The sequence below is a fragment of the Perognathus longimembris genome, chromosome 1 (genome assembly GCF_023159225.1).
Source record: "Perognathus longimembris pacificus isolate PPM17 chromosome 1, ASM2315922v1, whole genome shotgun sequence".
In the NCBI taxonomy this organism is placed as follows: Eukaryota; Metazoa; Chordata; class Mammalia; order Rodentia; family Heteromyidae; genus Perognathus; species Perognathus longimembris.
Window position 1 is genome coordinate 100,879,766 of NC_063161.1, and position 24,493 is coordinate 100,904,258.

A 24,493-nucleotide genomic window follows, 5' to 3' on the forward strand; every position below is an offset into this window, starting at 1 on the left:
CAGTCCAGAACCTTAGCTGACCTCAAACTTGGAATCTTCCTGCCTCGGCCTTCCGAAAACTGGGATTATAAATTTGTGAACTGGTGGTATTCAATAATATAACAAATTATGAGACTTCCAAACAAGTAAAGAAGGCATAATAGTGTAAAATAAGACAAGTGAAGAATTTCAGTGCATCTTAAATTCAGTAAAATTTCAAATTAACATTAACACCCCCTACTTGAGACAGTTTATTTTCTTTTTCCTTTTTTTTCCCCTTTTTCTTTTTTTGCCAGTCCTAGGGCTTGAACTCAGGGCCTGAGCACTGTCCCTGGCTTCTTTATGCTCAAGGCTAGCACTCTGCCACTTGAGCCACAGCACCACTTCTGGCCATTTTCTATATATGTGGTGCTGAGGAATCGAACCCAGGGCTTCATGTATACGAGGCGAGTAATCTACCACTAGGTCATATTCCCAGCCCTTGAGACAGTTTAGAAGTGAATAAGACATAGTATCTTTTGCCTGTCTACTACCCATGTTCACAATAAAATATATACACAAATATAAAGCAAAATAAATTATGGGTCCTTGCGTAGGGTAAATGATTACAGGATTGGATATGAGATTCAGGCAGCTGTATTTCCAAAATTTGAAAGTTTGACAGGAAAAAAATAATTTGAATTTTACTCTCCACATAGACCATTCTACCTCATGAAAGATGGAAAAGACACTGGTAACTGAAATAAGGAAGCTCATTTTATAGATTGCCATCTCCTACTCCAATTATTACATATGTCTTTGTTCGCTTATATGGTGAATATATTTCTAACAAATGGTATGCTCATGAAAATTTTAGAATCTAAACAATGAAATTAAATTAAAAAAGAATATTTTAGTGTTGAGTTGGTTATTTAGGATAATTTTACTGTATAATCTTTAGCAATGTAAATAATCATACTAAAACTTACATTCTGAAATAACAAGCTTTAAAAAGTCCAAATTATATTGGGATAAGATGGTATGCTTAAGCAAGGTTCATATGAACACAGACAAATGAGAAATTGTTTACAGAATCTTTGTATGAAAAATTTTATTGACTATGATGACAGATTATAGGCCTCCATACATACATGGGAGATTCAGAAATCCTTCCATACTGGGGAAAGCTCAGAACACAATAGGAAATAAACAGCAAAAGGATTTCTTTCATCATGTGCAGAAATACTTGGAATAGGTAGGGCACGTTAAAGCACACTTTTGCATATACTATGTTAATAAGGAGAGAATGTTCCCTTGGCTATTAATAATCTAGTAACCTTAACATGAACTGGGATTTATTCAAGCCATTCTTATTTCTGAAATGGGGAAAAATGTGCCCATATTATGAGGTGAAATGCTTTAGTGCATACTGTATTGTGAGCTGTAAGGACAGCTCTGGAAATCCCAAGGATAATCTTTAACTTCTAGGCAGATCACAAATATCCTTGGAATTAAGCTGCTTAAATTATAAATAGAATCCTCTTTCAAAAGGAGAGGCACTTTAGAAAACTATGTAATCCATTATCCTTTTTTACCAGCCCTAGGGGCACTAATACTCCGGCTTGGAGAAAGCATACCTCTAGGCTTTATTGCTGATTCTACCATGGGAAGGAGAATAGGAGTAGGGGTCAAAATTCCAATAGAAGCCTTGGTTAATGAACAAATGAACCAAAGCTAGAATCTTACGGTCTCTGAAAAAAAAAAAAAAGCTAATAAAAAGCTTACACATTAGACATTATTCTCAACGGAAATATACATATTGTGGTGTAAAATGGTCTATTAAAAAAATGACTGAGGGGCTGGGCATGTGGCCTAGTGGTAGAGGGCTTGTTTAGCATACATGAAGCCCTGAGTTCAATTCCTGAGCGCCACATACACAGAAAAAGCTGGAAGTGGCGCTGTGGCTCAAGTGGTAGAGTGCTAGCCTTGAGCAAAAAGAAGCCAGGGACAGTACTCAGGCCCTGATTCCAAGCCCCAGGACTGGCCAAAAATAAAATAAAGTAAAAAAATAACAGTCTCAGTTGGGCACTGTAAATTTTGCTACTTGAGAGGGTGAGAATGGGAGGATTACAGTTTGAGGCCAGCCTGAGCAGAAAGTAAGACTGTATCTCACTGGAGGGAAGATAGATATAAAGGCACAGTGCCTGTCATCTCAGAAATGATGGAAGGCCTAAAGGAGATAGATTGTGTCCAAATATGCATTTAGGCAAAATAACAACAACAACAATAACCAGTAAAAAAGAAGGCTAGATGTATGACTCTGTGTCCGAGTATTTGTCTAGCAAGTGGAAGGCCCTGAGTAAATCTTGTTCTTTTGACTCCTAATCTTCCAGTTCCCATTGCAGAGTTAACTATCATTAACAGAGGTTCTTTGTCACTCAAATGGTAATATGCCACACACCCTGCTCCACATCTTGTGTTTTCCCAAAACATTAAATCCTGGCATTGCTCCATTCTAGCCAATTTAGAGTTGTCTGTTCTCTGATTACAATACTCTAATCTATAGGTTGTACCAGATTTAATTCACCCAGTTCCCTATTAAATATTGAAGTTCAATCCAATATTTTGCATTAAAAGCAATGCAACAAGTTCCCTGTACTCTTGTCTTGGCACCCATATGTAAGTATTTTTTTTAGGATAAATACCTAGAAGTGGAAATGCTGCATCAAAGGATTCAGATTAGGATAGGCTTAAGAAATGGAGAATAAAATGTATTCTCACTTTCCTGCAATCCTCACCTCTCCACTCTGAGACAAGAAAGAAGAAAAATGAGTTTATTAATGCTCAAAGAAATGTTCAAAAGAATTAGTGTTAACTTTGTCTGTCCTCTAGGAAAAAGCTTGTAATTTGTTTTAACAAGCTGTCTGGCAAAACTTAGCATGTGTTTGTATGATGTTTGCGAAGACTTACCTCACAGTGCTCTCGATAAAGACTCTGTAGTGACTTGATATCCTCAAAGGTAGTACCATCTGGCAGAGAAGAGATTTCAACTTCTCCAAACTCTGGAAGTGCTCGGGATGCATCTGTTACCATGACAACACAACAGAAAAACAGCTACTGTGGATGGTGTCAATGAAAGATTAGTGAGGGAGAATTTCAGAAGATTGAAGAGGAAAAAAAAATTGTTTTTTAGAAATCAGAGGGCCAAAGACCAAGGATTTTCCAAAATTAATATTGTGCAAGCAAAACTCAGTAATATTGGGAAAAGCATGAATATAAAGGGAATATACTTAAAAATTTGTAGAAACTAAATTTAGTCCATAATTAAACTAGAAATAACCTCGTACAGGTTAAAACTATTTCAAGCTCACTAGTATTGATTTTAGTTGTTTTTATTGTTATGGTACTTAAACCACATAAAAATAAATGTAGCTTTCAACTGTGTTCATACTTTTTTATGTAGTCATAAACTTAAACAATTGCAGAATAAATACAAAGGAAACTACAAAAGTAGCATTAAACTTAGTATTCATGGTACTGAGGGCTGATGTTGTCTTGCACCTAAATTATCTCTCAGAATATGCAGATAGTATTGACTGCTCTTTCACAGGTTCTTTTTGAATTTGACAGGCCTGTATCAATTTGCTATTCCATAGAGCATTGGGACATCCGTCACCCTTACTAGGATGAAACTGTAATTTATATAGACTTCTCTTTCTGTTCTTTCCCATTAGCATTGGCAAGGGAACATATATTAGTACCTTTCTTTTAAACTCAAAACCAAATGTGGAATACAAACTTGCACAACAGTATTTCTTTCTAGTTTCATGAAAGCCCAGAATATGTCTTCAATATTTTTAAAAAATATAATGAAAATTTAAAAATAATGTTATTGATGAAGCTTGTGAATCCACAAGAATATACCCAAGGATTTTGATAAATGCTGCTTAACCTCAGTAGCAAGTATCTATTTTAGTTGTCACTGATGGCAAGTATATATAAGTATATAAGTCTTTATAGGGATACCTACTGATCTTGACCTGTTGAGTGGAAACAGCATGCTAACCTATAGAAAAAGAGTTGTCAAAACTAAATTTCCACTTTTGCTCCCTATGACAGAAACAGGCACAACCTCTGATTTTTCTAACATTTCCAGTAATGAGAAACATGTATTCCATCGACAAAGGTACAAAAAGAAGAAGCAATGTCATCAATTAAAAAGACAAATTACTTTTTATGAAAGTTTATGATTTTTTTCTAATCTGACAGCTTGTACACAGCTAATGAGAAATATTTGGGGACTTGAAATTATCACTGCAAGTAAACACAACTACACGTTCATCATATAACCTCTGGCGAACACTGTCATAGCAGTAAATTATATGCATTCCCAAGTATTACCTAGTTCAAGATATTTCAAAATTAGCACTAGGAAACAAGAAAACAGGGATGAGCTAGAATTAGGATATAACTTGCATAGTTTCAGCACCAAAAAATTTTGTTCTATGTATTTGACATCCATAAAAGATACTGAACTTCAAGAAAAATTACCATAGCTTTCTTCAAAATCCTAACAGCAACATATGTGCATTATATCTTAACATACCTAAAAACTGTTGATGATGCTGACTTTGGGCAATGACAGTTTGCTCAACAGATGTGCCTGTCTGCTGACCACTTCCTGTGAAGCCATCTGCAACCCCATCTACTTTCTGCATAGGCTTGTACCTGAAAATATTGATGGGAAAAAACAAGCACACTGAATTATTCCTGGATTTGTTTTAATCCCCAATTTCCACCAAGGAATTTAACTTAATGTCTACCATCTTTAATGTCTCACAATAGTTCTAGAATTTCAGTCTTTAAAAAATTTTCAGTTGTGAAAAGGAAAAGTAGAAAGGACAATAGAATGGAAACTCATTTGTAAAAATTCAAAAATTTACCTAAGAATGAAAGAATTATGAGGTTCTTTTAGAAGAGCAGCAGTAAAGATGCCCATGCTTATAATTTAATGTACATTAAAAAATGACTTTTAGTGGCTAATGGATCAAGGTGAAACTAGTCTGAATAATATATTGTAGTTTTAATTAGTACTAAGATCCAGGAGCATTTGCTGACATCTAAACATTTATGAAGAGCTTCTTGTTGATTACTATGTCTAAAATATAATCAGGTTATCATAGTATTTTCCGTATCTCATAGGCCTCTTACGAATCAATACATTGATCTCCCATAGTTCTTATTAACATCTGTAAATACAGTAGTCCACAAACATCAGTTTGCAGCAATATACAAACAACAGCTATATAGGAACCTGCGATTGAATTAAAAAGAAAAGTATCAAAGTCATCAGAAGTTATACATTCATCTTTAGCTCTAGTTCTATGGCTTTATAAACATTCCATGAACGTTTATATGAAAAAGAAAATGAGCACAAGGGCAAGAAAAGAATCCTTGAAAGACAAGTAACACATACAAACAACAAAAGAACCTAAAGCTTTCCTAGGGCAAGCACACATAAAGTAAGTAAGCAGCAATTAAAATTTCTATTTCAAACACATTGTGCTTATTTTCTTTCTATCTAGGATAGTCCTAGCAGAGGATCACAATAGCTCAATGACTATGTACATATGATCACATAAAAGGATGATAAGCAAAATGAACTCTAGGATATGGAAACAAGTGGTTTTTCATTGTTGTTGTTATTTTTAATGTACTATGTGAAATTATTTCTTTTTTCTTGTGCTTTTCTTCCCTATAGTTTAGCCCTTCTTGTCACTGTATTTGATTTTGTTACTCTGGTATTGTATATAAGTTTATCTGAATCAGTGAAGGGAAAGGGTGAGACAAAGGACAAAATGGTGAGACAAAGGACAGATAAAGGGGGAACCAATGCAATAGTGATACTCACAAGACAGGATGCTGCAAATTAAATGTAGAACTTGGGGTGTGGGGTGGGGAGGGGGAAAGTGGGAGGAAAATTAGAGAGGAGGTAACAAGTTTGACAAGAAATGTACTCATAGCTTTACGTATGTAACTGTAACCCCTCTGTTATATCACCTTGACAATAAAATTAAAGATATAGAAATAAAGCCAGGTACCAATGACTCACACCTGTAATCCTAGCCACTCAAGAGGCTGAGATTTGAAGATTGTCAGCCAAGGAGTAAAGCCCCTGAGACGCTCATCTCCAATAAACTACCAAAAAAGCCAGAAGTGGAGCTACGGCTCGAATGGTAGAGCACTACCTTTGAGTACAATACTTCAGGAATAGTGCACAGACCCCAGAGTTCACACTGCAAGAACAGCAGAAAGTGATGATGATAATGATGATGTTGATGATGGATCAGAAAAAAATGTAAAATCAACAAGATTACAGTATAATCATTTTCACTCATATGTATCCTTCCATCCTTTTCTTATTTCCAATTGTATTTATGAACAAAATAACTAATTATTCTCCTCAGACATCTGAATCACATGTTAATGCCTTAATTCAACTAATAAATGTGACATTAGTTAATGTGCAATTATTATAAATATTAGTACCCCCAATGTGTGAACAGGATATGCTAAGAACACTTGCACTTTGCATTTTTTCATAATGACATTTGCAGTTACTTCTTAGGTGACAATATCTCACAAAGTACTTGTAAAAGCAAAAGTGAAGTCAGAGCACGAAGATAAAAGGAACAAGATATTTCATCTTCACGGCAATAATTTTAGTGAGAATGTCCTCAACAACAAAATATTGGTTGCTATTTTCTAACTGTATAAAAGAACTCCAGCCTACTCTTATGTAATCCAAAAGCCTTCTAGAAAATTCTTTTCAATTGCAACACACCCAGGTACAGGGAATGGAAGAATGTAAATTGTAATGGGCTAAAAGTGTTATTTATGAAGAACTGAATGTTTTTCTGATTTTTTCCCTATGTTTTACAGAATTAGCTCAAGAGAATCAAAGAAACTGTGGCAAGAACGTTGTGTACTAGTGGGGAAAAGTAGTTTTCTAACCATTCTGTGCTAGCAGGCTTGAATAATATATTTCTTTTTCCTTATTTCATTTAAGGAGTTTCTATCTTCACCGATTTATTCCAAGGTTTTTTGGTTTGTTTATTTTTGTTGTTGTTTTCAGTGCTTGGATTTGACACATAGACACTTAAGATACAGGCCTCATACAAATTTTAATTTGACTTAATCGGACTTATCTTTTTATTAAACTATATATCATGAAAAAAATGGCCTAAAACTGCCTATGTTTTTTCACTTAAAGTTAATGTGGGGGGGGGGGGGCTGGGGATATGGCCTAGTGGCAAGAGTGCCTGCCTCATATACATGAGGCCCTGGGTTCGATTCCCCAGCACCACATATACAGAAAATGGCCAGAAGGGGCGCTGTGGCTCAAATGGCAGAGTGCTAGCCTTGAGCAAAAAGAAGCCAGGGACAGTGCTCAGGCCCTGAGTCCAAGGCCCAGGACTGGCCAAAAAAAAAAAATAAAAAAAATAAAGTTAATGGAGCTTAGAAGTCACGGAATTTAAACAATAGTGGTCTAAGGTATTTTAATTAATTACCTGGAGAAGACAAAAACAAATATTTCCACAGATCCAATTTATTAACCTTCAATATGGGATTATGATACAGTTATACCTTGGCCTATTGAACTTTATATATTACATTTCTTTGTCCAATACAATGTCTAGTAAAATAGGCATGAATAGTAAGGGAAAGGGGAATTTAATTGAAAGATGACATATAATCCTCTTACACTGTAAGTTTTCACAGGGTAGATAAATTAATCTACAAGCTTAGCAAGCATGTAGTCTAAATACAAAATTACTTGTTTCTAGAAGAAAATAGCCATGGTGGCTATTTAGGAAGTTAGGAAGTTAGGAAGTCTTATATAGAGATAAACAAAATGAACCTAAAACATGATCAGCACTAGGAAATGTGTGGTTTTAGGGACCTTAAGAGTAAGTTATCAAGGTGGATAATGATTAAATAATAGGCAGACGTAGTATGTGTACATTTCCCTGCTTACAAAAGAACCTCTGTAAGCTACAGCTTATATTGAACTTCCTGGAAGAAGGAATGGGAACAAAGTCTGGGACGATTTTTGCCATAAAAAAATCACAGAAGCTCATGAGTGAAAGGGTTAGTGTGAGCAGGTAAGTATGAAAGAACTTCTACAAGTGCTTACATTATCTCCCTGCTTTAAGTCATAAATCATATAGTGGTATACACGTAGTGTATTGGCTGACAATACATTGTTTAGATCATTGCTGATATTATAATCCCCAGAATTCAGACATATTAAACTAAGAAAGGCTGTTCATTCTCTTGAAATTGTCTAAGGAAAACATACCATGCCTTCATCACATTCAGGAGATAAGGTTTTCCCAGATCAGAAGGGCATTTAAAAAGGAGTCAAGGGGCTGGGGATATGGCCTAGTGGCAAGAGAGCTTGCCTCGTATACATGAGGCCCTGGGTTCGATTCCCCAGCACCACATATACAGAAAATGGCCTGAAGTGGCGCTGTGGCTCAAGTAGCAGAGTGCTAGCCTTGAGCAAAAGGAAGCCAGGGACAGTGCTCAGGCCCTGAGTCCAAGGCCCAGGACTGGCCAAAAAAAAAAAAAAAAAAAAGGAGTCAAGATAATTAGATTAAATACAGGCTAAACAAATACTTGTGATCCTCATTCTTATTGGGAAAAAGTAACAGAAAAATCTAGTGTTCATTTTGAAACCTCACTGCACGTAGATATCTAGGTAGCATTCCATAAGATTCAAATACCAGTCTCACCTTAGTGTACACACCAAAATCTGTAACAGTGTTTTAAACACTATTATACATTTAAAGATGTTTCTTAAGTATATTTTAGTCTTAGTTTATAAAACCTTCTTTTATCTATACAGATCCCTTTGGCCAAGGTTATAGAAATATACTCAACAAAATTAGAAAAGTTTTTATTAAAAATTAAGTCATAATTTTCTCAACTTGGCCAATAAATATTTGGACTGTGCAATATATAGCTTTAATTGGATGGTTGAATAAATGAATGTTTAAGATAACATTTCATTTTATCATACCATCAACTGATCTTAATATATGTTAAATAAATTCAGCAAATATTTATTGAATATTTACTATGAATAAGATATAGAGATATGATTTTATAAAGGCAAGGTATAAATCAACAATTTCACATTTTAAAATACTTTAGTGTCTTAACATGAAAATTCTATATTATCTTAATTCTAATTGAATTTCAACTGACTTCTTAGTATTGAATTATAACTTTTACCTTTCCTGCTTCTCTATACTTTTCATAATAACAAAAATATTAAGTTATAAAAATCAACATACTTTCTATTGAATAACAAAATCTCTACGTTGAATCTTCTTTTAAAAAACAAATTCTCTGAACTTTTTAGTATATATGAATCTTATCTTCTCTTTACCCTTGTTTATTTTACAAATTCAATATTTTTCAATTAAGTATGCCCAAAGAAGATTCTTAGTTTTCCTGTGTTTGTATTCTCTTGGGAAAGACCAATGAATCAAAGTAAGAAATGGCTCTTGGTTTTTAAAATTTGTAAGAGGCAAATGATCATTTTAACAGCTTGCAACTCCATGGGCAATAACAACTAAAGTTGTTAATGATTAAGAAATCAAAGAAACACTATTGCTTTAATAGCTGAGTGTGTGCATGAAACCTGTCACTAACACAAAAAATGTGGAAAATTACTAGGAATCTTTCCCCATGAGGTTAGCTCGAGCTGTTATTTATGACTTGGACAGCTTTAACTCTACTGTTAATGTAATATTCTGTCAATAATCTCTCAAGCACAGATACTAAAGCAGTCCAGTAGAAGATAAAAAACAGTATATACTTTTCTATTTATCATCACATTCACCTCACAGAATTAAATGGAAAGATTTCATCACATTAAATGAAAAATTTCAAAATGTCTTTAAAAGCGGCTGAACTATGTTCATGCAAAATGAAAAATATGAAACTACAATCAAGAGGCTCTTATTGTGTTTGTAATTCCAAATAATACCATCATTTTATTTCTACTGAACAAAGAAAAATTGACTTAACATTTAGGATAAGAGGCTAGAATATTTCATTGCTATCTGCTAACCCATTTTGGAAAAAAATAGGACAGAAAGTCTTTAGGTAGCTTGATGTCTGAAATGAAGAAAGTAATATGAATATGAATAGCTCATAAGGAAATACTAAATGTGAAGAGATTCACTCTTTTAGAATAAATCAGTATTATCAGTAATTAAGCTTTGATGTCACACTAAATGCTCAAGTTACAATTTCTGGCATCAACCTTGATAATCAATGATATGATCATATCCTTTCAATTCTCTTTTTTTAAAAATATTTTTTATTTATTTTTATTTTATTATTATTACTTTTTTAGCCAGTCCTGGACCTCGGACTCAGGGCCTGAGCACTGTCCCTGGCTTCTTTTTGCTCAAGGCTAACACTCTGCCATTTGAGCCACAGCACCACTTCCGGCCATTTTTCTATATATGCGGTGCTGGGGAATCAAACCCAGGGCTTCATGTATACGAGGCAAGCACTCTTGCCAGTAGGCCATATTCCCAACCTTTTTTTTTTTTTTCTTCAATATGAAGAATACTTGTTTCTTCATTAGCTCTACACCTAAAATCTGGGAAGGAGAGGATGAAAAACTTAAACTGACATGGAGTAGTGTTTGTTGCTGTAGAGAAAGGGAGAGGAAGTTGACAGCTACAATGAATGATGTACTCATCCCTTAGTTTAGTAAACAATCTGTTCAGTGCTCTCCTAGGTAAAGAATAAAGAATGTGATAGTAGAAGAGGACTGTAATCATAGCTACTCAAGAGGCTGAGATTTGAGGAGTTCAGTTTGAAGCCAGATTGATCAGGAAAGTCAGTGACTTATTTCCAATTAACCTTCAAAAAGCCAGCAGTAGAACTATGGCTCAAAGTGGTAGGCTTGAGAAAAAGGCTCAGGTTTGTGCTATGCCCAGAGTTCAAGCCCCAAGGGCTGACACACACAATAAAGAGGCAGCATACATCAACATCTTTTATCTTAAGAATGTCTTCATTGAGTACTCTCACCACAGGTGATATACAGTTAACTACTGAGAATATTTATATTTTCAACGTATATATATATATACACATGTATATGTGTATAAGTATATATACACACATTTATATACATATTTACAGCCAGCCCTTCCTTCTATTACTCAGATTCCAGCAGAGAGATAACATTATTTGGAAAATGACAAAATGGTACCACTTGATACCAAGAAATCAAAGAATATAAACAAACAAACAAAAAAAAAACCTGAAGCTTTATTCAGGAAAATAAATACCTTCATAAGCTCTCTTCATGTAGTAAAATTACTAGGTGTCATTTGTTTATCAGTAAATAAGAAGCTAATTGCCAAAAAAGATCTTTCATATAAGATGCTTAGTGATAAACATTTGTAATGTTGAACACAGACATCAGAGGGGTAAGTACTGACTGTTTTGATGTCAAATTGAATTACTATAGTTCAATAGTTGCTGAGTAATGATTCTTTAAGATTGTCCTGACTTCAATGAAAAATATAATAATTACATCAGGGACTAAAGATGTGACACAGTGAAAATGAGATACTTTAGTAATCAGTGCCAAGCTTTTTTATTCATCTCCAAAGTCCAAATGGATAGTCACCAGATAACCTCTCTAAAAACTCCTGTCATCCTCAGATATCTCAGAACAATTAACCAGTTTAGACCCCTAGCTCTGTCGTGACCCCAGGAAATTAGTGGTTTAGGAAAGTAATGATAAACTATTAACATTACAAAAGTTGGAAATCATCAGAGAAATAGGTAAACAGGGGCCACTTCTACCAATTTCCAGGCTGCATTCTCTTCCAGAACACCAGAGCATTTCTATAAATTTTTATAGTATAATAATGATAACATTTTACTTACTGTTTTCTCATTTGCACTTTGTGACACAATGTGCGAGTAGTCTATTATTAATTTCCATTTTGCAGATGTAATACTGAGGCTCAATAAAGTCAAATCAAGCAACACATAGAAGTACCAGAAAAGCTTGTGCTCTAATCTCTAACTTCCATTTCTAAAGAGAGCAATATTAACTGCTCCATGAACCCCAAATTAAGCAAGTTCTTCTAATGATAAAGGGCATTGGATATTCTCTCACTCCTTAGGAAAAGGTAGGGGGTTTTGTTTGTTTTCGTGCTTGTCCTAAGGCTTGAACTCAGAGCCTGGGCACTATCCTAGGCTTTTTTGTTCAAGGGTAGTGTTCTACCACTTGAGCCACAGCTCCATTTCTGGCTTTATGATGGTTAATTGGCGATAAAAGTTTCAAAGACTTTGCTATTCAGGCTGACATCACACTGTGATGCTCAGACCTCAGTCTCCTGAGTAGCTGCGATTAACAGGTGCAAGCCACCAGTGGCTGGCCAAAAAGTCTTTTTTAATACATTCTTTCTACAAAAAGTTTGTTCCTCTGTATATTATTAAGTTTATGAATGAAATTTCTGTTGATAAAGCACGTAAATAAGTAGTGTGTCACATGTCAACATTTAATTGCCCATGAAAATGAGTTTCATACGCACCTCTTTTTTTTTTTTTTTTTGCCAGTCCTGGGCCTTGGACTCAGGGCCTGAGCACTGTCCCTGGCTTCTTCCCGCTCAAGGCTAGCACTCTGCCACTTGAGCCACAGCGCCGCTTCTGGCCGTTTTCTGTATATGTGGTGCTGGGGAATCGAACCTAGGGCCTCGTGTATCCGAGGCAGGCACTCTTGCCACTAGGCTATATCCCCAGCCCCTCATACGCACCTCTTAATGTTGGGTCTTACTTTTGGAGGATAAAAGTTTCACAATAATAAAGACAAGAACATTGTGTTCCTCTCCAAATTGCTATATGGTAATGGATAATTTATCTCTACTTTAAAAACTTGCATCTTCTTATTAAGAAGTTGTAACATTTGATGAACTTGTGATCTCATTTAGATGTGATATATATATATTGTGTTGAACAGCTATACATATTTATTGAAGAAACCACAAATATATTTTAATATATTCAGAATGACTGTTGAGATTACACACAGTCAAACACATTGTTGAAAGCAACTGACTTTATTCTACCACTTTTGCTACAACAGGGTTTATAAGAACAACAAAACACATGTCCCAATGTTTTCTGTAAAATGCTTTAAATATTAAAAATAAACTGTGGCAAACAATTTTACTTATATCGTAGAGCTGAAAATTACCGATTCCCTCTTTTTATACCTAATTTATAAGTTGCTCAATTAGGGAAGGTAAATTAGTTCAAGGGAGATTTTCTTTTAAACTGAAGATTATCTCAATTAAGTATAATTTTTCCATACATTTTCAACAGAAGACATTTTAAAAACCACATATACTTTCTCTTCTTGATTATCCATAATGACTTTAATAAGCAAAATAGTTATTATATTGTGCCAGACAACATTTCTAATCACAAGAGTTATACTCAAAAGGACTACTGAACTCTCTAGGCCCATTTGTCCATAGATATTTAGTGATGTACTAAATGACCCAAATTTAAATTAGATTACTGTTTTTACTTGTATTTCTAAATGTCATCTGCTGATTGCTGTCTACAAGGTGGACTCTAATCTGCTCCTTCCCTTTTGGTAAATAGTTTGAGGAGGGATTCATCTTCTCAAGTATGTAAAAATGCGGTTCTATAACATTTACGTTTGAATTAGAAGCTCTTTCCAATTATTTGCAGTCTTCATGGCTATGTTCCATATGGTGATGTTGCTGAAAATTAGATTTGTAGATAAGTAGAAATTTCTTCCACCACTTTATTATATATTTAAATGACAGTCCTTATATTAAATAGCTCAGTATAATGTAAAAGTATATAAAAATAGTAACCGTGTATAATTAAATCTCTCAATATTTGTTGAAGACTACAATTTCAACTGCATCTTCCATTAAACAGATGAAGAAATGATGTGTGACATAATCTTTCTGCACCACCTTCTCAGAGCTAATGCTCTTGACTCAATTAGTATGGCTGTAAAGATCTGGAAAATACAACTAACCATTCCAGTTCAGTGATTTAAGAACAAGGCAGAGGCCTCTTTTCTAATTTCATACATACAAATTGAAGAGAAAAATTAGAACTTCAGGTCATTTTTTTTAGTTCTACTGGTAAAAAAAAATTATCTCCTTTAAATTTTGTGCCATAAGTCATATGGGACTTGGCTATCCAAACATGTTATAGACATTTACTAACCATTTAATATATCTGGAATCATCTGAGATTCATTAAATAGACTATCGATGCTTTGATTCTCATAGAGTTGTAGAGCCAGACTAGATAGAGATATTTTCCAAATATCCATCCTTTCATCTATCCTTCCATCCACATCCATCCTTCCATCCACATCCATCCATCCATCCATGCATTTGTAAATGTATGAGATCTTCTAGAACTCTAATATCTGCAAATCTATGTTTGTAGAAGTTAAAATCTAAAGAAATCTAAGAAAATATAAACTCCCAAGCATTCTGCATGAATTCATACTTCAAAAAGTATGAGTTGAATAATGTACAGAAAAGCAAGTAAGAAGCCAGGTGCCAGTGGCTCACGCCTATAATCCTAGCTACTCAGGAAACTGAGGTTTGAGGATTGCAGTTTGAAGTCAGCCCAGACGGGAAAGTCCATGAGACTTATTTCCAATTAACCACCAGAAAACTGAAAGTGGAGCTGAGGCTCAAATTGGTAGAGTGCTAGCTTTGAGCAAGAGAGCTCAGGGACAGTACTCAGGCCTTGAGTTCAAGTCCCATGACCAACCCAAAGAAAGAAAGAAAGAAAAAAGTAAAGCAAGTCAGAAGTTGATGAATACAGAAACATTTTCTTCAGGTGATATTTGCTTGAACTTGCTCCTTATGTTTTGTGTTTCATTTCCTTGTGGGAATGTTTAGGATACCACCCTTTTAAAGAGCCACATGGGAAGAAGAGTGGTTTCCTGAAACTTGGAAAATCGTATCACTGAAACTTTAAATCAGACTGAAGAATTATCCACAGTTAGTGAAACATGCCAAGAGTCCACTGTTCTTGCACACTTAGGCCTCCCATTTGTTTAGAAGGGAGACCTAAGCAATTAAGAAATATTTATCTTTGTCATAGCAATAATAACAGCAGAGTCTACCTTTGCTTCTGTTGCATGGGCTGTTGTCTCATAGCCATATACTGCATATCTTCTTGTAGACGATTAAGGGGAGAATCTGGCTTCACACGAATCCCATAGTAATGGTACTTGGAATTTCCTCTTCATAAAAGAACATAAAATGATCATTGGAAACACAAAAAAGTTAGTTAAACCAATACTAACCACATGAGATGCTCTTTACCTTCACACCACAAAATTAAGGTAAAAAGCAGTACTTTTGGTTTATCTCTTCTGGTTACCCTTCTAGTTTTTTATAGTGATAACTTTTAGAGAAGCAAAATGATTTTCTGAATCAATCAGCTGAAGGCCTTAACATTTCTTTATAAGCTTTCACTGTAAACAGTTTTGAAGGGGTAATAGTGGAGAAAAGGTTATGGCCAACAACAATATATTGATAGTCACAGGGTTACACTCTACATGAATCCGTTGTAATGTAGCTATACAGAACAAAACTCTTAATTCTGTTGTCCCAAATAAGGTTGTCAATTTTTTCTTCAATTTAGAGATGATGAAATAAGATAACTTCATTGTCACAAAATAGTGTGGTGAAGTCTAACATTTCATCTTTTGAAACCTAAAACAGGAAAAGATGTTTATTGATTTTGAAAGACACATTTTATTAATCTGTTTTTATTGATTTATGTCAGTTTTGGAGGCTGAACAAGATATACCACAACAGAGGAAATTTCTCTGTGGAAGTAGCAAATTCCCATCTGCAATAAAAAATGCCACAAACTTTGTGTTCATGACCACATTGTTTATTAAAAATGACAAGTTTTGTTCTGAATGGGACTTGCATATTCTTGTAAAAATAACATTTTAAAATATGTAAATTCTTGCAAGGAGAAAATAGGTTTTCAAATCTATATATATTCAAGACATTAGTACTCTGCATTTTTTTCTTTCATTTACAAAAAGAATTGGCAAGGGTACAGTGGATTTTTTTTTATAAAACTAAAACAGTTTTCTTTCTAAAATTAACAATTAGATGAACTTCTATACATTTCAGGACATATTAAAGTCATAGTATATTAACAAAATGGTTAGTTTAAGATAGGCAGGCATTTCAATGCCTACAGGCTTTCAGCAAATTCAGACAGAAATAAAAACCTAATGTCTATAAAGTAAGGTCTTCCACTTGGAGAGATAGATGTAGTCCTCAAAATCCAGTGGAAAACAGAGAAAAAAAAACACCATAAACACAATTTGTAGTGTTCTTTCTTAAAAATGTTAAGGATGGCATGAAGCAGAGCTAGTGATAGGAAGTGAGAGGTGTTAATAATGGGGAAAAAAGCACACAAAAAATCCCTGCTGTTTTCTCTGTAAGACTCCCAAATAGATGGGTTTCTTTTCAGTTCCCTACAAAAATATCATTTTGGTTTAGGTGGGAGTAGTAATTTATGCTCTATTGGTAAGCACTTGGGGAGAGAAGATTATTCATAGTTATCTTTGCTCAAATTTGGCAATGGGATCAAATCAAAAGTACTTACTACTTTATGTATGCAACCATAACCCCTCTGAACATCACCTTGACAACAAAATTAAAATGAAAAAAAAAAGTCTGATTTGCCTTGGCTTACAAATACAGTGATTTAAAAAAATTACTGTTTGCTTATTTAAGTCCAAACCTTTGAAAAGATATGGTGTAGGTGAAAAGATATTAGTGAGTGAATAATTTCACCTACTAATTTAAATGACGGATAATATTTTTACATAAAGTTCATTAAAAATTTTATTTAGTGTACCTCACAATTTTTACTGATTTCCTTGTGTTCTTTGTATTAGGATAGAAACTGGATAGTAATTATCTGGGCTAGAAAAATCTCTAAGACTTCACCCCTTTCACCTCCAGTTTTTGTCCAGTACAGTTCTTGTATCTTTCAAACATATCACTTATTTAAGTTCAACCATAGTATTTATTTTCCCCTTATTCTTCTAGGCTTTGCTTTCCAACTCAGTTGCAAATACTACATACAAATTTTAAAGGAACAGGAGATATAATTGTTGGGGAGGGCATGAGAGAGCAAAAGCTGTAATATTGTAAAATGTACTTACAGAATATGGATTCTACTCATTCACAAACCCAAACAACCCCAATTTCGTCCCTTTCTATTTAACAGATGTGTTTCAAGGATTGAATGGAGTCTCAAAATAGGATTCATTGAATTCTTTTCCAGTAACAAAAGCAGCACAACAATACAGCTACTAGAATGTTGAATAAAGCCCAGAGTTTCAAAATATTGGCACCACACATATAACTACTGAGCCATCAGCTAGGAGATAGCAGGTTAGGTCCCCAAATAATGATTTTCCTAGTTTGGAAGAGAAAAAAAATACTAGAGAAACAAAAAGCTTTTTTTTCAGAGGAATGAAAGCAAGTTGTTTTAGTCTGAATAGACAATCACACTCTGCAATTTAAAATATACTATCTTTGAAGTATAGATGGAAGAAAATACATTTATGAAAGATTTGAGCCTCCAGCAATCTGAAGGGTATACATATGCTTAAATGCAAGAGAAATAAGTTTACAATTAGAACATATAAAGAATTTATGTCTCATAAAATGGACCTAGGATTCAGGTTCAGGACCCCAAAACATGGCACCTTCACATTTGAGGAAACAGCAGAATCAGGACAGAGAAAATAGAAAAAAATTCCCTTTTCCTTTCCCTGCTAAAGTAGGCTGGCTGTAAAACCAAGCTTGTCATTCCTTGAAAACAGGTGATCAGACCTGTATCAAAGGGGTCTTTCTTACACTGTCTTTATCTCTGGAGATAAAGAAAAGAATCTAGAATAAGGGCCTTACAGAGTCATCCTACCATCTTCCTTACAAATTTTAGATCATAACTCTTTGTTTTCAGTTATGTTTCCTTGTGGGGTTTTAGCTCTGAAAAATCCGTCATGTAAAACACCAAATAAATAGCTTCTCTCTTCTCAATCTGTTTTTTTGTTACAGGGATCTTAGACATAAAACTTGGCATGAGTTACGAATCTTCTCCCTGGCACTATTCATTCCCCTTTTCATTCTAAATGTATAAGGAAGTTAACTAGTAGGGCACTGTTAGTTTTTACTAAGATTAAAAATATTTTACTACAATAATTTGAAGTTATGGTATATGACTAAAGATATCTTCTTTATGTAGTGTGTCATCTCTAATACTTTCTAATATCAATTTTAGAAATATTCAAAGTCAAATACATACTATCTTGATGCATATAAATGCTGAAATAATTTTTCAATTTATAAAAAGTATGGAGATACAAAGCTTAAGATCCACAGCTCTGTTTTCCTCATATTTTGAAAAGTAAAAACACTATTTCAAAGGATGAAAAACAGAGAAACTGGTAGGTCTTACTTCACAATGTTTATTACTAGGCAATGAAACTATGTAATATTTTTATTCTAATGTTTGTATGGTTTCAAAATCAGGAGCAGAAAAAAATGAACAGATTTTAAAAAGGCTAGAACGAGGTAAAATAGGACCAAATGATTACCAAGGACTTAAAATATCAATATTTAGCAAGTAACTAAATGGCTTTTAATTGGTCTGCTCCAGTTGCTTAGTCCATTCAAATAAAGTTTTTTTTTTTCCCATATCTGGAGATGGTTTAGCAATCAATATAACTTTATCATACTGACTATGGTTATCTTTGAAGAGAGACTGCAGTGATATATGTTAATATATAAGTAATATATATTAATATTTAAATATGTAAGTCGTTCATTAGCAAGTTGTTCTGCTAACAGCTATAGTCTGAGAATCAGTTCTTCTACCAAAATCTGTGAGTTAATACTTAGGACAGTACATCATCCTAGTTTGGCAATATTCACTGAATAATGACTTTTCATATGGATTTTTATAAACTGAGTTCACTCTATATATCTACAATATATATTATCTATAATCAACTGCTTCTGTATAAATAATATATTTAACTGCTTTTACTTGAAAAGGAAAGCTTATGATCCTAAGACCCAATACTCACCTGGTACCCAATCTCCTGGTTCGAAGCCCCATAAAAATCGACCTTATTAGTTTCCCAAAAGAGGCAGCATTGACTGGGTCCAGTTTGTGTTCCTGACAGTGTCGAAGGTAGTGGTTGTATAGGGTACTTCTGGGAAGGCTCACTCCTTCTGCTGTCTCGTAATTGTCCAACAGCCATTGGAGCTAGTGGAAATAAGACAGAGTAAACACAGAGAAATCATTTTACTTGCAAAATTTCTAAAAGATTCTATAAGTAAAGACACAGAAAGATGTAGAAGTTTTTCACTACATCATATGATAAATTGCTGTAATTAAGAGGCCTATGTAATCTGGCTGTGAAAACTCAGAAACACTGTATATAGTTGAACATTAGCTATGATCTTAGAAAATGATAGCGTTTCTTCAAATATTCAAGCACCTGTAGAGACATAATGATTTTCTATGTATTAATTACAATTTAGAGACAAATATTTCTTCAGGGTGTATAAATAATTGCATTAACTGGTCACAAATGTAACATTACTGTAACAGAAAAAGCATGCTAGCAAACTTTAAGTGCTGCACCAAGTGTGTCTTTTAGATTGTTCAATTCTAATACATAATAGGCTTTCTTATATGAAGTTTTATATTAAGGTTTTATTCATTTTGGCAAAATTATAATTTGCTTACCTCAAATTAACACTAGATAATATAATAATATTGACTACCGGGACAAATTTGCATGTATGAAAAAAAATCAATCATTCCTTCCCCAGAAGGAAAGACAATCACTAGACACTTAAAAATAATTTATATGTGGTAAATAGGAACATTTTTATAACCATTTGAAAATTTCTACATCACAACTGTGCTTTGTCAAAATTTTGGAATATGCACTACCATGGTATTTAGTAAGGCAGTGTTTTATTAGTTTAGAGTTCACCTTTAACATTTCTATGTTGTCTGGTAACTTCTGAAAGACAATCTTTAAACTCATAATGTGCAAGACAGTTTTAGAAAATCTAGTCTGGGTATATATTATTGAATTCTACCCTGAGCATTTGTCCCTTTATCATGTACAAAAGGAGACTTAGTATATACTGAAATGATTTTCTTAAGGTTATATAGAGCCTTAACTCCTAAATCTGGTTTCCAACTCCTGTTTCCTAATCAGGAGACCAACAGTTTTAAAAATAAATAGTTCCTAAATGTTTCTTAGTTAGATGTCTGATAGTTCTATAAAACCGCGGACGTTTTCACACTCCTTGTCTCAACAAAAATCCCATAAGAGGTGTAATAAGAAGTATTTAAATAAAATGTACATAAACATAAGGTATAGAAGTAAAAGTGTACATTCATAGAGTACCAATTATGAGCCAGGCAATGTGCTAGGAGTCTAGTGATACCAAGATGAATGGGACCCCATTTTCCCTTGGGGAATTTAGAGCAAAGTACTAGAAATGATGATAAAAATTAAAGCACATTTTAATCTTGTTTGTATATTTTAAGATTTGTGATCTTGGCTATAAACCTCCAGAATTTTTAATATGGTTTCCAGCATTGTTTTAAACTTTGACAATAAATTTTCCAGAAACATTTTATGTTGAAATAGTTGGCTTAGAAAATATGGCTACTAAGGGCAGAACCTTTATAAAAATGAAATTAGTATCTGTTCAGGATGTCTTCTTCTAAGGAACATATATCCATATGAATATACACATTTTATGGTAAAGCCATACACATTTTAAGGAAGGCATAGCTTTACTTCCTGATTTTTTTGGCAGTTAATTTGAGACTAGTCTCTCGGACTTTCCTGCCCGCTTGGGCTGGCTTTGAACCACAATCCTTAGATCTCAGGCTCCTAAGTTGCAAGAAGTACAGGTATGAGCCAACCACTCCCAAATAAACATATACATGATAACACATGGATTAGCTCTATAGTATAGACAGTAATTTACCATAAAGCTCTAAAAAGATTATATAAACTTTCATGTTTTTGCTAATTTTCCTATGTTTTCATTATAGCCTACTGTCAGAAACCATAAAGAGAGTCAGGTATGACTTCTGAGTTTATTAAGTGGCACACAGAAAAGACTGGCTATATATTTGCTTAATGTAAAGATGTAAATGAATGTAAAGATGTAAATGAATTAGGATGTTCAGTTGCTAAGGTTGGAATCAGTACTGTGCCTGGAACAGTGCCCTCCTGTCTCTTTCGTGTTTTAGAGCATTGATGCTCGCGTGAACCAAATTGCATTGATATGTGTCAGCTATAGTTTTGTGTAGATAGAGCAAAGGCAACTAACTTCTACTGGCATTCTTAAAATGTTATAAAAAGGAATTTTTTCCCTGATATCAAGACTTATGAAGTATTAATTTTTAAAAAGCCCTAAAAAAGGCAAACACACAAAGCTTGCAATATTTTCAATAAAGGTAGTAATAGATAATATATAATATGGATATTTTTGTAATATTTTTCAATTTAATAAAGTTAGTAATAAATTCTAGGCATATTTTAAAATATAAAGATACTTTCATACACACATAACCCTATATAGCTTCACAAAATAATATACACTATCAAAGATAGAATTACTAAGGAAAAGACATGATTAAAAAAACCAATATTATTCTTATAGCTATTGAAGAGATATCATATATCTATATAGCACATCATAAAAGGGCACTGTTTAGAAATGGCATTTTGCCAATTTTATAAATGAACTTTGTAAGTAAATGTATAAAAATAAGAAAAGTAGATTAATATAAGTAATTTTAATGTGAAACGAAGTTCGACACAAATGGGTATTGTGGTGACAACTGATGGCAGCAAAGTACATTTTGTTCTCTATTCTGTGCTTGCAGGGGAAGAACTTTATTCCTTGCCAGGAGCCTGGAGGGCACTTGGAAGGAACAAGCAAGAGATCAAGGGAGGTAAGAGTGCTGAAAAGACAGAGGTAGCTTTTTTGTAGTAGTGTAGGTCCCAGTTGGCTAGGAAACTTGCCAAGCACAATACCTAGGGTAGTTTTTCCTAGAAACTCACTGTATAAGCAGTGAATGATTTCAAAACTATCAGTTAATACTTGGAGATAAGGCTGAGGATTTATAATTGGTACTTTATACACTGGTATTTAACTTTCAGGTTTCAAAACAGCTGTGAAAGTACAAATTAGACATTGAGTCTAAAATGTAACTTTTTTTCTTTAATAATCAGTCATGGAGTTTGAACTCTGGGCCTGGGTGCTATCCCTGCACTATCTCACTCAAGGTTAACACTCTTAACACTTAGAGCCACAGCCCACCTCCAGTTTTCTGGCAGTTAACTGGAGATAAGAATTTCACAGACTTCCCTGCATGGGCTGTCTTGGAACCGCCATCCTCAGATCTCAGTCTCCCAAATAGCTAGGATTATAGGAGTGAGCCACCAGTGTAATCTAAGGATTAGCTTAAAATATGGAAAGGAAGTTAAAACTGTTTTAAGGTATACTGTTTTCTGAGGTTTTGTCTTTACCAGAACAGATAAACACATTAGAATCCAACAGTCCTAACATTCAGTAACTTCGTATAAACCTACTACTATTTTTCTGACTTCTTTATAAAATCTCTTGTAAAATGCATATGTTTATGATTTTAAAAGTTTATGAGGGGCTGGGGCTATGGCCTAGTGGCAAGAGTGCCTGCCTCATATACATGAGGCCCTGGGTTCGATTCCCCAGCACCACATATACAGAAAATGGCCAGAAGTGGCGCTGTGGCTCAAGTGGCAGAGTGCTAGCCTTGAGCAAAAAGAACCCAGGGACAGTGCTCAGGCCATGAGTCCAAGCCCCAGCACTGGACAAAAAAAAAAAAAAAAAAAAGTTTAAGAAATGTCATAGGAAGTTTTAACCTTTATCTTTCAAACCCGATTATTCCACTAATGAATTAAAATACTTTATCTAAGGGCAGAATCCAAGATAATTGCATTTTTAAACCTCTGCGTCCAATCTATATTAATCAGTAGATTAAAGCAGATGAACAGTTCTTATATTATTCTAGAGGGAAATAATAATTGACAAATGAAATTAAATAAATTTTGCATTGCCCAATTAATACCTAAATGTAACATTTACCATATTTTCTCAGATAAATTATTATTTATTGGCATACTGACAATATGGATTTTGACAGATCTTATTTCCATAATAACATTTATAATATAGTAAAGTCAAAGTAGAACAAATGAAAACAGCTTTGTATTGAGCTGAATATATTTAAATAGTTCAAACTAGAAAAAAATAAGCACAGAGCAATTGTTTGGACTATTTAAAAAAAGTATAAAATAAATCCATAGGGCTTTGTATATACCTTAAGTAGAATTTTAAAAATAGACAATCTTAACAATGTTTTGTGAATGCTAGGGAAAAGTAACTAACAACATTTGTGGTTTCAAATCTATAATTTTAAATACCTCAAACTGGATAGATAACTATGTAGTGCTAATTAACAATTAAATGCTAATTCTATTATTTGAATGCTAATTCTATTAACTTCAAATAAGAAATATAAAATAAACTTGTCTACAACAAAGAAAATTTGATATTCTATTCTGACAGGCATACTACGTCATTTATTGGTAGAATTTCACATACAAAAACTAGAACAAAATATTGAAGTAAAAATTATTGTACTGATATGGTTTTGTAAAGAAAAACAAAATTACCATTCTAAATAGCCAAGGATGAATGATGTTACATTTGGCTATGACATTTTAATAGGGTAAATTGTTAGGAGCATAAAAAGTTATCTATTCTTAACTTGAAAGTACATGTAGAGAAATCAGATAGAGTGACCATAAGTTCTTTATTTGATTAGTATACCAGGAAAAATACCCTTTTACCAAAACAATGCAGACATATACACCTATAAGAAGAATATATGAAAACCGTACCATGTATGTATCAATCTTCACGCATGGCAAGCAAAGGTATCTTTGAACACCAAAGGTAAGATAAGGTCTGTTCCACTCTATTGTTTCTAACCTTGGTTCATTTAGCAAATGTTTAGTGAGACTATACAATGTTCCACCACTGCTCAAGGCACTAGGGCTACATTGGTAGGGAAAGTTTAAAAATCCTCAGTCTCCTATTTACTCATGGATCATGAGATGCCTGTGCTGCCATAATTGCTATCATTTCAATAATACTAATAGAATGAAACATGATGTGTATAATTATGTCGAGCTATACATATAATATATATAAGTTTTATGTGTATTTAATTCTATGTGGTAAAAGCATACTATACTAAAATAGATTAGCAGTACAAAATACTA

General features: G+C 33.8%; 1 protein-coding gene across 11 annotated transcripts in view; it reads right to left on the bottom strand.

Annotated features, from left to right (window-relative positions):
* Rfx3 (regulatory factor X3) overlaps nucleotides 1–24,493 on the bottom strand; it is a 242,910-nt gene that overhangs the window by 49,147 nt on the left and 169,270 nt on the right. For all 11 annotated transcript variants that reach the window (XR_007211313.1, XM_048344023.1, XM_048346027.1 and 8 more), the window contains 4 exons: nucleotides 19,205–19,386; nucleotides 15,197–15,316; nucleotides 4,565–4,686; nucleotides 2,929–3,041 (listed from right to left, as the gene is read on the bottom strand). Coding sequence is in view for 10 of the 11 variants with exons in the window: in XM_048344023.1 (XP_048199980.1) it covers nucleotides 2,929–3,041; nucleotides 4,565–4,686; nucleotides 15,197–15,316; nucleotides 19,205–19,386 (537 nt within the window). In the remaining variant the exon portion in view is untranslated. The remainder of the gene's footprint in view (nucleotides 1–2,928; nucleotides 3,042–4,564; nucleotides 4,687–15,196; nucleotides 15,317–19,204; nucleotides 19,387–24,493) is intronic.